This window comes from Aedes albopictus, chromosome 3 (assembly GCF_035046485.1).
Source record: "Aedes albopictus strain Foshan chromosome 3, AalbF5, whole genome shotgun sequence".
Classification (NCBI taxonomy): Eukaryota; Metazoa; Arthropoda; class Insecta; order Diptera; family Culicidae; genus Aedes; species Aedes albopictus.
The window spans coordinates 270,176,605-270,190,193 of NC_085138.1; the positions used below are offsets into that span (position 1 = coordinate 270,176,605).

Here is a 13,589-nt window from a genome sequence, read left to right on the forward strand (position 1 = left end):
GAAAATTCGATTAAAGGCTTAATTGGGGATAATATATTTTCCAGAACTGAAGGGACATTTTTGCCGGGGTGACTGGCGAGTCGGAGAGGGTAGAAGTTTCCGTTTGTTATAATTAACAAAATAAACAATCGGGCGCTTTTTCTTTCTATGACTTGCTTGGTATTTTGTGGATTATTGTTTTTTGGTTTTGGAAGGTATGCGATTCACTATTGAGCCTTAAAATTATTTTGCATCTGAATAGCATTGATATCGTCAAGTCTGCACCAACACCCTAATCCCACACCAAAATACCCTTTTCCTATCCCATGGCGTTTATGTGGTCAGCAAAGACTATTCAGCCATTACCCCTCCTTATCATCGGCTTTGGACTGACTTGCGCTCTCATTGCCCCACCAAATGCTGCAAAATGAAAATGAAAATGAAATTATTTCTAGCTTGCCATTCAAGGATAAGTTGGCGGTCAAACTGCCAATACTTTAACAGAAATTTCTCCTTTGAATAATAGACTATTCTTTCGAGTTATACTGATGTGAGGAACAGTAGCATGAGCATTTGAGTTGATCATTCATGTTTCGACTAAATGACCCTTTCGGCCAAGTGGCATTCGGCCATATGACATTCGGCCAAATGACCCGGAATCGTATGGTCTGTGTTGAAGCAACAATTTGAAGGCTATCTAGTCTCGAAAAGGTTTTAAAATATGGTCTCCACTGTTCCATTTCAGATTGCAGTAGTTTTAGGCGCCGTTCTGGGGACCATCATTTATAGGATATCACTCGTATCTGTGATCTACAGTGGCGGAGGACGATTTTTCCGCAAGCATGCCAAACTCTTCACCACGATGACTGCTGCCTTAATCAATCTTATCATTATTATGATTTTAACTCGTGTAGGTTGACCGCGATCTGTTCTAGCTGCGGATCTTTTAATCATGTTTCTTTCTGTCGTTCCAGATTTACCACAAGCTAGCTATCTACCTAACCAATTTAGAAAATCCTCGTACACAAACGGAGTACGAGGACTCGTATACCATCAAGATATTCGTGTTCGAGTTCATGAACTTCTACAGTTCACTGATCTACATTGCGTTTTTCAAGGGGCGCTTTTTCGACTATCCGGGAGATGACGTGGCGCGGAAGAGCGAATTCTTCCGTCTGAAGGGCGACATCTGTGATCCAGCGGGGTGTCTCAGTGAACTGTGTATTCAGCTGGCGATCATCATGGTGGGAAAGCAATGCTGGAATAATCTGATGGAGTACTTTTTCCCGTAAGTATGAGAGTAAGCAAACCTCAATTACTTTTCACAAATTAAAAGGCGAGGATTCAATTTTACTGGCAAATTGGTAAAAGCTGGGTAATTCTGGCAATACAGATCACATTGAGATACTAGCCTCTGCCCAGCAACTCCTATCCCTACCTTCAAGTGGCACGGGCCAGACTGCGAGCTAGAGAAAATCGGGTAACCACCCCAACGGCTTGCGGTTGGAAACTTGGTACGTGGAATTGCCGATTTCATTGCCCAACTTCATTGGGTGTACTCGTGTACTTGCCGATCTACTGAACGACCGCGGAATCGGCATCGTAGCGCTGAAGGAGGTGTGTTGGACAGGATCTCTGGTGCGAACGTTTAGAGGTAATCATACAATCTACCAGAGATGCGACAACACACGTGAGCTGGGAACAGCTTCTTACGTGATGGGCGACATGCAGAGCCGCGTGATCGGTTGGTGGCCGCTCGACGAAAGAGTGTGCAGGTCGTGGATCAAAGGCCGATTCTTCATCTTCTGCATAATAAACGTGCACAGCCGCAGCCCAACCCTCACTCCGAAAGCACTGATAATGACAAAGACGCATTCTACGCGCAGCTCGAACGCGAGTACGATCGCTGCCCAAGCCACGACGTCAAGATCACCATAGGAGACCTAAACGCTCAGGTAAGCCAGGAAGAGTAATTCAGACCGACGATTGGAAAGTTCAGTGCCTACCAGCTGACGAACGAAAATGGCATACGTCTCATTGATTTCGCCGCTTTCAAAAACATGGCCATACGTAGCACCTTTTTCCAACACAGCCTCCCTTATCGTTACACCTGGAAATCACCACAGTAGACGGAATCTGAAATCGACCACGTTCTGATTGACGGACGGCACTTCTCCGACATTATCGACGTCAGAACCTATCGTGGCGCCAACATCGACTCCGACCACTATTTGGTGATGGTCAAACTGCGTCCAAAACATTCCGTCATCAATAATGTACGGTACCGGCGCCCGCGACGAAGCAATCGTCTTAGCATACGCACAGAATCTTGAGGCAGCGTTGCCAGACGAGGGCGAGCTCGACGTGGCCCCTCTAGAGGACTGCTAAGGAATAGTAAAGGCAGCTATCAACGACGCAGCCGAGAGCACATCGGGTACATGGAAAGGAGTCGACGAAACGAATGGTTTGGCGAGGAATGTAGAGCGATTATGAAGGAGAAGAACGCAGCGATTATGAAGGAGAAATACGCAGCGGTAATGCTGAAGCAAGGGACCCGACAGATCGTGGAGCGTTATCAACAGAAGCGGAAACAGCAGATTCGCCTCTTTCTGGAGAAAAATCGCCGCCTGGAAGATGCGGAGTGCGAAGAAATGGAATTGCTGGGCCGTTGCCAAGAAACACGAAAGTTCTACCAGAAGCTCAACACATCCCGCAATGGCTTCGTACCGCGAGCCGAAATATGCAGGGATAAGGATCGAGGCCTCTTGACGGACGGACGTGAGCTGATCGAAAGGTAGAAGCAGAACTTCGACGAGCACCTGAATGGCGTGGTGGAGACCACGACAATGGTAGCACTGGAGATCTCGACAATGGAGGGAACGCAGAGGAAGGAAATGAGCCAACTCCCACGCTGAGGGAAGTTAAGGATGCCATTCACCTACTAAAAACCAACGAAGCAGCTGGTAAGGATGATATCGAAGCTGAACTCATAAAGATGGACGCAGAAAATTTGGCCACTTGTCTGCACCGGTTAATAGTCATGATCTGGGAAACCGAAAAACTATCGGGGAAGTGGAAGGAAGGGGTAATCTGCCCCATACACAAGAAAGGTGCCCATTTGGAATGTGAGAACTTCAGAGCCGCCGCCGATTTGAATGCTGCCTACAAAGTGCTATCCCAGATCATCTTCCATCGTCTGTCGCCCAAATACGAGTGGGAAGTTATCAAGTTGGCTTCATCGACGGCCGGTCGACAACGAACCAGATCTTCACCGTACGGCAAATCCTCCAGAAATGCCTCCAGATCCCAACGCATCACCTGTTCATCGACTTCAAAGCGGCATACGACAGTATTGACCGCACAGAGCTATGGAAAGCATGAACGAAAACGGCATTCCTGGGAAGCTGACTAGACTGATTAAAGCAACGATAGACGGTGAGCGCAAGAGCGTTAGAGTTTCGGGTGAGCTATCCAGTTCATTCGAATCTCGCCGAGGACTGCGAAAAGATGATGGACTCTTCAATATCCCTCTGGAAGGTGCAATACGACGGGCTCGGCGATGCGGGCCCGCGATACGATTTTCACAAAATTCGGTCAAATTGTGTGCTTTGCGGGTGACATGGATATTATCGCCAGAACAATTGGAAGGGTGGCCAAACTGTACACCCGCCTGAAACGTGTAGCAGCAAAGGTCGGACTGTTAGTGAATACGTGCAAAACAAAGTGCATGCTGACAAGCGGAACCGAAATCGACCGGGTCCGTCTAGGTAGTAATGTGACGATAGGTATCCCCACCTTCGAAGTGGTGGAGAAATTCGTCTACCTCGGATCCTTACTGACGGCTGACAACAATACTAGCCGTGAAATACGAAGCCGCATCATCAGTGTCGTACCTACTTGGGCTTCAGAACAAGCTGCGGTCTAAGAAGATTCACCCACGAGCGAAGCGTGCTAAGGGCGATGTGCAGGAGAATGGTTTGTGGCGGAGAAGGATGAACCTCGAGCTCGCTGTACTTTACGGTGAACTCAGCATCCAGAGCCGGAAGGATTAGGTATGTAGCAAGAATGCCGAACAATAACCCTGATAAGTTGGTATTTGCGATTTATCAGGTTGGCAAAAGAAGGTATGCAGCGTAGATAGCACGATGGACGGATCAGGTGGAGCATGACTTGGCGAGTATCGGGCGTGACAGAGGGTGGGGAACTGCAGCCACGAATTATTATTATGGAGAAATACTGTTGGTTCAGTTTTATCTTGAATTTGATGTAATTAATTGAGTGATAAAAATTTACTAAATTAAAATCCTAGACTATTTCAATCTAAGTAAAAGTATAGATAAAAATATCATCATTCTTACAGAGCGTTCTACAACTGGTGGCGACAGCGGAAACACAAACAACTCACTAAGGACGAAACGCATCTGCACATGGCGTGGGAGCAGGATTACCACCTGCAGGATCCAGGACGGTTGGCCTTATTCGATGAATACCTCGAAATGAGTAAAACTGGAAGCAATCATGCAATTGTTGTAGCTGGCTCACACTTTGTCTAATTCTAGTCGTACAGTACGGATTCGTAACCCTGTTTGTGGCAGCGTTTCCACTGGCTCCACTGTTCGCATTGCTCAACAACATCGCTGAAATTCGGCTGGACGCCTACAAGATGGTAACGCAGTCCAGACGACCATTGGCGGAAAGGGTTGAGGACATTGGAGCATGGTACGCGATTCTAAAGATTATTACTTACACGGCTGTGGTGTCAAACGTAAGACGGCTTGAAAAGTTTTTCAAAAATAACTAAACAGATTATTAAATGAATACTTTTGTAGGCATTTGTGATAGCATATACAAGTGATTTCATTCCTCGAATGGTTTACAAATATGTATATTCTCCTCAATTTACACTGCATGGATACATCGAACATTCGTTATCAGGTAAATATAAAGCAAACTTTCTGTCAAATGTTATAACCTAACCCTTCCTGCCCCAAAATACAGTTTTTAACACGTCCGACTACAAAGACGAATGGGGTACCAAAACCGAATCGGATCCGGACATCTGCCAATATCGGGGGTACCGCAATGGACCCACTGACCAGGAGCAGTACGGCCTGAGTCCGCACTATTGGCACGTTTTTGCGGCACGGTTAGCTTTCGTGGTGGTATTCGAGCATATAGTGTTTGTGCTGACGGGAATCATGCAGTTCATCATACCGGATATACCCGTTGAGGTCAAGACGCAAATGCAGCGCGAGCAGATGCTCGCCAAGGAAGCCAAATATCAGCACGGACTGAAGAAATCGCGCGATACGGACTACGAAGAGATTCTGCAAGCCCTCCGGGCGCAAAGCAATAACAGCAGACAAGGTAAGGGAGGTTTGCTGAAACGGATTTTTTTATTTGCTGTTTATCTAGATCGCTAAACACACAGTTTGCTCAAACATCTAATTTACCACAAAAATATGTAGAACAAACGTCTTCCACGTGTGGAGACGCATGGTGACTTGTTAGTTTACAATGTATTTTTACATAGTAGCCTAAAACTTCTGTATTCCCAAATGTTATCGTAATTTAACTAAAATCCTTTCCTTTTTCAGGAATACGAGGAAGCTGGGCACGACGCCTCAGTCGACTAAGCGACGGACTAGACGCTCACGTGGAAGTCTCGAATCGTCCACGACAATCGCTGGAATCTACCGTTTGGGAAGTGACATAGCAGTAGTTAAACACATAGCCGATATTTTCGCTACTTCAAACGCTGTAGTTCACCATTCATTTAATTATACTGTAAACTATTTGTATGTTAAATAAACATTCCAAACGCGGCATTTTTTTTTGTAAATAAACGCTTAATTGTTTATACGATTCTTCTGGCTTTGTCTCGAACAGCGTGGTTTTGTTCTGAATACGGCCGGATCAAGCACATTGTACGGTGGATTTTCATTTACGCAGACGATGTTTTTCAGCCTACGGTTCTCGTTTTTCTCCAGCAAGTGCGGGGCAAGCAGCAAAAAGAGCTGCTCAGTCCAGGACGGCAATCCGCAACTCGAGAAGCATAGCTCCCAATACGGCAAACCAAGGTGGGCTATGCTCATTCGTAGGTATTCGGTAAAAGTGTCCGCCAAGAACTGCCACTTGAATGTTCCCATTTCCAAAAGGAATATTTTAGGATTAGAAGATTCCGGGGTTTCGTATACCAGGCAAACTTTCGCTAGGTCAGTAATAGTGCTCAGTTCGAATATTTTACTCCGAGAGTTGAGATTTAGATGATTGAGATATCCTGAAGTGGAATCAATGTAATTCGACTGACGAATGATTGGTGGAATCGTCACGGCAGTGTTGGGACTTGAGCTAAGGATTGTATCAATATTGTCACGAACGAGGGTTATCTGTATCAAATGTGGAAAATGGATGTGTCCTACGCGACGTATATCGTTTGCTGAAATCGATAAAATCACATAATTCCAGAAACTTTCACATGTTTCACAAGCCTTACGAGAATACTGATAGCTCCAGTAGAAATTAAATCCATCGGTAGACAGATAAAATCGTTTCATATCATCTGGAAGGTAAATGTTATGCCTAGATTCCCACGCAGTAACTTGTGCCTTCTCACATGGTAAACGTTTTTCACAAGTTACGTTGGTAATACGTGGAATGCAATCTGCAAATTTCTGTGGATAAGAAAAAGATTGAATAAGGGGTATCTAAGCAGCACTTACTTAAAACCTTTGCCAAGCCCAATGAGAGACTTTCGTAGAACATGTCATCCAAATCCACCACATTTTTAATAGTTGTCATTTGTTGTTATTTTATTTAGTAAGAAATGCTTCAAATGCTATACTCTTCTTCAACTTTTTAGTTTATCATGCATTGATCAATCTGCTTTAGTTCGCTTCATTGTACATATGCCGGTTGCTATTGGTAGCTTCAACATACATTTTGACTTGCGCTTTGCAGAGCATCGAATAGGGAACAAGCACCGGTGTGGCATACGAAAGCTACCACCAAATGGAAGCTTCCCCAACCTATAGTTTGTTGTAGGATGAGGTGGGGTAAGATGCCACTTCATTTTCAATGATAAATACCCTCATTTATTAGGCATTCAACGTGCTAACAGCAACTAAACAATATTATCTTGATAATTGAACAGAAATGTTCACGAAACTAATGAATTTCGAACGATGTTTAGCGGTTTTAGGGACAAGCGTCTTGAAATCCCGCTACAACAGCGCATCAGAACTTCAGTCGCACAAATATCAAGAAGCAAGCTTCAAACAACAGTGCATTTTATTATTCTGTTCTTGCTCACTTGTAATAAGCTTAAAATAAGAAACTCAGGTGTGCTGGTTTTGTTTACGAAGAGACTTGTGTGTTCGAAATCGTGAGTAGGTGCCAAAGTCGGCCATTGTGGCGGCCTATTTGGGATTCTAACAAGTCTGCCCTTAAAAGTTGGTTCGTAAGAAGGGAATGGTGCAAAAAGGCCATCTGCCATGGGGCAGAATGCCACTTAAGGCGATACTGAATGCATTTCCTTATTTTTTTTTTTTGATTTTTGATTTTTTATTAAATAACGAAGCAATATTTTCAAAATCGGTTTTCATACACAGTTAGAGATAGAATCGAGCTATCCCCTGGATTTTTTCAGGTGTAGAACTTTTACCAATTTTTCAAAAACCATATTTTTTTCCTCCTGAAAAAAATCAGGAGATACCTTGATCCTTCCTATAACTGTGCACGAAAACCGATTTTGAAAATATTGCTACGTTATTTAATTAAAAATCTAAAACCAACAAGTGAGGAAATGCCTAGGAAAATGCTTCCAGTTTCGCCTTAAGGCGAAACTGGAAGCATTTCCTCATTTTTTCGGTTTTGATTTTTTATTAAATAACGAAGCAATATTTCCAAAATCGGTTTTCTTGCACATGTAGAGTATGGATCAAGGTATCTTCTGATTTTTTTGAGGTGGAAAATGTTTTCCATTTTTGCAGAAACCATTTTTCTGTGAAATTTTGTTCAAAAATGGTTCCTGCAAAAACGAAAAACATTTTCCACTACAAAAAAAAATCGAAGATACCTCGATCCATATTCTACATGTGCACGAAAACCGATTTTGAAAATATTGCTTCGTTATTTAATAAAAAATAAAAAACCAAAAAGTGAGGAAATGCTTCCAGTTTCACCTTAATGACGACATTCAAAAATTACGTGCATCCTTTTTCGGGCATTTCAGACCCCCCCCCCCCCTCTCTGTCGTGCTTTTTCGTTTACTCAATACATGGAGTGTTCCCACTTTTACGGACCCCCTTTCTAAACGATGGTCGTCATATTTGAATGATGGATGGCGTAAGAATCAACAACCATGCGCCTCCATGTGTTTCTCAATCTCATTTGAAACACGTGACTTATAATAAAATCACCAGAAAACCCTAATTGGCCATTTTACCCACCCTTGGCATTTTGGAATTTGTTCCCCTACTATCATTTCAAAGTGTTCCGTCAAACAGGAGGTTGATGATCGACGATAGCCATCGGTAGCCATATTGGGACACAGCGCTAAGCATCAAAAGCTACCGTGATGCGCTTCAAACATAACTTTTTTAGACTAATTCGGTGATTCTAGAACCCAAGAAACAATTTTTGCTTTATGAAATGTTTCTCAAAACAACTTTATGAAGCTGCAAGTCATATTATATTTGAATTGCTTTGAAATAAAACTGTACTTCAACTCTTGTTCGCCCAAAAATGAGAATCTATTCAACATCAACCGTTCTATAAGCACCTTGGAGGCCTCAATTGACGCAAATGTGGGTTAACTCAAGAAAATTCAAAATTTGCTTGTTCCACAGAAGAGCAGGGAATGCGTCGGTGCTTTTCTCTTTGTTTTCGGCAACAATCCGGTGAGGCGAGGGCTTGGGCGAGGGAAAAACAACCCAACGCTGAGTTAAAACTAAGAACTGTTTTGCCAAATTTGAGTTTTTAAAACTTATTTGCTGGTTTAAAATATTTTTTTGCAACTCGGCACTACAGTGGTACAAATCAGTGCTGAAAATTTAATTTCGTCACATCTAAATTCAACCACCTACAGCTCATTTTAGAAGCTGAACCTGGGAATATGGTATATGAAAAACATGTGCGGCTAGACCAGTTCTGCAAGAAAGTCACGGAATTTCGAATATTTTAGGTAAATGTCACAGACTACCTTTGAAAAATACCAAATGATATTCACCGTGAATATCATTTGGCATTTTTCGAAGGTAGTCCGTGACATTTTTTTTCATATACCATATTCTCAGGTTCAGCTTCTAAAATGAACTGTAGGTGATTGAATTTAGATATGACAAAATGAATTTTTCAGCACTGGTACAAATTCGTTTAAGGTGAAGCATCAAGAAATCCTATTGCAATTTTGCATACAAACTTTAGAGGCACAAATCTGACGAACGAAGCATCGAACCAAGCCGCACTTGATTTTCCTGGCTTTGCTCACTTGCAAAAAGAGGCAGCTTTTCGAAATCGAGCGCATTTGTTTACGAATTTTTAAGATTTGTGCTCTTGAAAACGTGAGTGGGGGTCTAAGTCGGCCATTGTGGCAGCCATATTGGTATTCTTTGAAGTTTCTCCTTAAACGCACTTGATTATTGAACGGTAAATTTTACTTGATGGTCATCTGTATTTTATTCGTACATATTTTGATGGACAATCACGTAATATAATATCTGTACGAGTGACAAACAATTGTTTTCAATTCGATTTATTTTTATCAGGGAATAACTATCTTATTTTTGGAGGAAAAATCGGTTAAACGCACTTTTTTCGTTTTTTTACATAGGTAATTGTTACACAAGTTTACAAAATAAAACGAAAGTCGTGAACTGCTGTCAACGACCAAAATTTTTGAAGCACAATTTAGTGCTGATTTCGAAACCGACCTTGAAAATTTTTTAAGTAGAACAGTTTTTGAGTTTTAGCTCAATATCTAGTTCTGCAACTTTTAAAAATATATAATTTACTAAACTTCAAATATATTGCGTTTTTTTTTAACCAATTTTAAATCTTTTTCCATAAATTAAAAGCTAAATACAATACCATTCGACCATCCGAATACACACACTTAAAATAAAGTACCGTATTCAGCTGTTCTATTTTCGGTAAAAGTTCAGATTACCGAATGTTCAGCACCATATTACCGAAGTTCGTCAAAAAATTACCGAACGTTCGGTAAACTCTACTGAACCATCAGTAATGTTTACCGAACGTTCGGTAAAAACTAGCTGAACTTCGGTAAAACTGTGCTGAACTTCGGTAATCCGAACTTTTACCGAAAATAGAACAGCCGAACAAGTGACTCTAAAATAAGTGTGCAGGTTTTGCGTCAAATTGATGAAATTTAAGATATTGGCGAGTTTTAGGGACGATCTCCTTAAATTTTAGCAAAATTCCCAAAATTTTTTGAAGAAATGTATTTTTTTCAATAAGACAAAAACAACTTAAAAATTCTCTCTCGACGTTTATTTGACATATCATATGTAGGGGAGTTACAGTAAAAATTTCAGCTCAATTGGAGCATTGATTACGGAGAATGAGATGTTTGAAGTGAGCGACTTTGCTTAAAAATAGAACAAAAATCGATTTCAAATCATCAACCTTGTACAGTGACCCCACACCGATGAATCACCTTAAATTTTGTACACTATTTATGAATCACCATGTTAATCAAATGGAGTGATCCATAAACTGTGGTAATTTTTGCCGATTCATAAATTGTGGGGTCACTGTATGGAAAGTCGAAAAAATTTCCGCTCTACTGTAATTTTTTTCTTTCGCGTTTTCGAACTCAGGGCATGATTCTACACCAAAAATGATCATCAGCTTACCGAGTTCAAAAATGCTGTAAACTAGTGTTATTGACAATTTTATACATCAATATGCATTTCTACAAGTACCATCACTAGTGATACTTAGAGCGCTATTGTCATAAATTTTAATATGCAGTAACACAAAGAAAACTATTTGAGAAGCATGTGCGTTTAAACGAATTTTTACCACTGAATAATATTATACAGTAGATGTTCGCTCGGTGCAAACACACATGCATTTTTGTTGCAATGCGATGTTTTTCGTATGCACATTGGTTGTATTCTGCAGCAACTGACAATTATGTGACGCCTGTCAGTTGTTGCAGTTATCGAATTTCATTCGGCAATAAAATCGTTATAGCCCAAATTTCATGTGTTCTTGATTGTTGGCTGGAGTCCCCCCAAGTACCTATAGATGACTGTTCTCTTAGGTATGCTGGATCCTCCATTGCAGTTTTGCACAGAGCTCAAATGGGATTTCATAACTTTTTTTCATGTATGTGTGGAAAAAATTGCGATCTAGCATACCTTAGAACTGTCATCTATACTTGGGCGACCCCCCAATGTAGGTCCACCCCATAGAATAGGAAGCAATCAGTGAAGTACTAGATTGAAAGTAGTGAGCTGGATTTTTGTATGGTGAGATCATCAATTCTCCGTTTCTGCAATGAAATGGTGCAAACAGCGTGGGTTATATGATTTCTTGCCTAATTTGATGCTGTTTGAGCAAAAGTTTGGGTAACTGTGTTGTTGAAGTTGTAAGAAATATATAATACAACAACAAAGTTAACCAAACTTTTGCTCAAACATCATCAAATTAGGCAAGAAATCATATAACCCACGCTGTTTGCACCATTTCATTGCAGAAACGGAGAATTGATCATCTCACCATACAAAAATCCAGCTCACTACTTTCAATCTAGTACTTCACTGATTGCTTCCTATTCTTTTGACGCAATGTTATAGTTCGGCCCAATAAGCCAAAATTTGAGTCAAACTCACGCTAGGTCGCGCTACACTGAAATAAATTTTGTTGTTGTTACTACCGAATCCATGGTAAAATTAAAAACTACACCAACGATTTTCAACCGAATGCAAAATTCTATGAATTCAGGCGTTCGATTTGAATAGATCTCAAGTTTGCTGTGATTCCTTTGTAGATTCGACCTATTCAAATCAAACCCCTTAATTGTACTGAAACATTGTCAATATTACCATGCGTACCGTACCGTTATCTGAAAACATTCTTGATGCTACTGTTTTGGCATTGTATAGCGCATTTAGTTCACTGGACTATCGCACTAGTTTTTACGAGTGCGAAAACGCTAGCATCAAAAGTGCGCGATAGCATCAAATCAACTCGGTGTCTTCGGAGCTTTTGTTCACCATAGTTTGTAGAAATAGTGCGCCGAAGACATCAACCTGATTTGATGCAATCGCGCACTTTTATTAACGTTTTCGCACTTATGAAGTCGCAGTTTGCAGTCCAGTGGTGAACTGAATGCGGTATAAATTCGCCCACGTCGACTTGAATGTTGGGCGTCTTAATTAAACGTGACATAAACGTAATATTGACAGTGTTTCAGTACAATTCTAGATTGAGTTTAAATAAGGGCGGAAGTAACATGAGCGAGTTCTCTTCATCGTCTCTCTTCTGCAAATTCAGACAAGATGCAAATCATGATGCAAATTCAATTGAACTTTTTTACACTTAGACGCTATATTGCATCACCACCTAGCGATTTATGACCGTAAAGTGCAACCATACTTGCATCTTGTCACTTTAATTAGAAGAAGAGAGAGTCGATGAAGAAAACTCGCTCATGTTACTTTCGCTCTTATTTAAACTCAATCTAGAATTAACAGAATTTTGCATTCGGTTGAAAATCGTTGGTGCAGTTCTCAATTTTATCACATGGATTCGGTAGTAACTACCTGAGACGAGACTCGCGAAAAGGAAAAAAAGCAACGTCAAGTGTAGCCCAACTGAGCTGTCAGTTGTAGCCCGTTTGATTACGTTACCTAAAACGAGGAAAGTATTGCTATCCGAGATAAATTCTGAAGCCAAAATTCACTCCGAGCAGCATTTTTTTCTCCTGTACTGTCAAAAATAAATTGAAAACAAAATATTCCAATGATTACTTTGCTTGGCGATTGTTGGCGATGCAAGATTTCACCTCAACATGATATTGTGCGTGAATGGGATTCAGTCACACTGCATGTGAGGTGACGCGGTCACGTACGTGTTTGAACCAAAACATAAAGTCAACACAGATAGGAAGAAGAAAAAAATAACAAAGTGGAGAAAAAGAAGACCGTCTTCGCGAGTCTCGTTTTAGGTAACTACAACAAAATTTATTTCAGTGTAGGTAAATTGCCTTTACCTGCATCTAAAAAATACTCAAGAGTAGGTCAATTCAACCCGAAACTCCCCCTTCATTTTACTCAAATTTGAGTAAAGTTGCATTTTACCATAATAGCATAGCACAGACAAACAGACGTACACTTCGAACTTTTTTCGATTCAAATCATAGTCACGAAAACATATTCGCCCAATGCTAAAAGGCCTATGTTTGCCCGACCACCAACTAGGTGACGGTAGTGAGCAAACGTTAAACTCGAACAAAAACGATGCGAGCGCCACGGTTGGGCAGTTGGCCAACTATCAAATTTTGAAAAAGACCGTTAAATCGATGTACGATGTGAATTATCAGAGTGTTACGTCTGTTTGTCTGTGAGCATAGACTACTA

General features: G+C 41.1%; 2 protein-coding genes across 3 annotated transcripts in view; one reads left to right on the top strand and one right to left on the bottom strand.

Moving 5' to 3' along the window:
- The window catches only part of LOC109433216 (anoctamin-4), a 133,551-nt gene extending 127,707 nt beyond the window's left edge, over window positions 1–5,844 (top strand). For both annotated transcript variants that reach the window (XM_062860783.1, XM_029857012.2), the window contains exons 7-13: window positions 725–889; window positions 954–1,267; window positions 4,340–4,479; window positions 4,539–4,744; window positions 4,809–4,914; window positions 4,978–5,346; window positions 5,577–5,844. In XM_062860783.1, coding sequence (XP_062716767.1) covers window positions 725–889; window positions 954–1,267; window positions 4,340–4,479; window positions 4,539–4,744; window positions 4,809–4,914; window positions 4,978–5,346; window positions 5,577–5,695 — 1,419 coding nt within the window. In that variant the 3' untranslated portion in view covers window positions 5,696–5,844. The remainder of the gene's footprint in view (window positions 1–724; window positions 890–953; window positions 1,268–4,339; window positions 4,480–4,538; window positions 4,745–4,808; window positions 4,915–4,977; window positions 5,347–5,576) is intronic.
- LOC109403466 (tubulin polyglutamylase complex subunit 2) lies at window positions 5,693–6,910 on the bottom strand. Its single transcript, XM_029857013.2, has 3 exons — window positions 6,709–6,910; window positions 6,476–6,653; window positions 5,693–6,418 (listed from the first exon to the last, which is right to left on the bottom strand). The coding sequence occupies exons 1-3, from the start codon at window positions 6,778–6,780 to the stop codon at window positions 5,829–5,831; spliced, it is 840 nt and encodes a 279-aa protein (XP_029712873.1). The 5' UTR covers window positions 6,781–6,910; the 3' UTR covers window positions 5,693–5,828.
- Window positions 6,911–13,589: the final 6,679 nt, after the last annotated feature.

What these genes read in the sequence shown, in the direction of transcription:
- LOC109403466 (XM_029857013.2), bottom strand. Translation starts at nt 6,780, where the DNA reads ATGACAACTATTAAAAATGTGGTGGATTTGGATGACATGTTCTACGAA. An exon ending in TCTCATTGGGCTTGGCAAAG is followed by an intron (nt 6,654 to 6,708) that starts GTTTTAAGTAAG and finishes TCTTATCCACAG; the next exon opens with AAATTTGCAGATTGCATTCC. An exon ending in CTGGAGCTATCAGTATTCTC is followed by an intron (nt 6,419 to 6,475) that starts GTAAGGCTTGTG and finishes TATCGATTTCAG; the next exon opens with CAAACGATATACGTCGCGTA.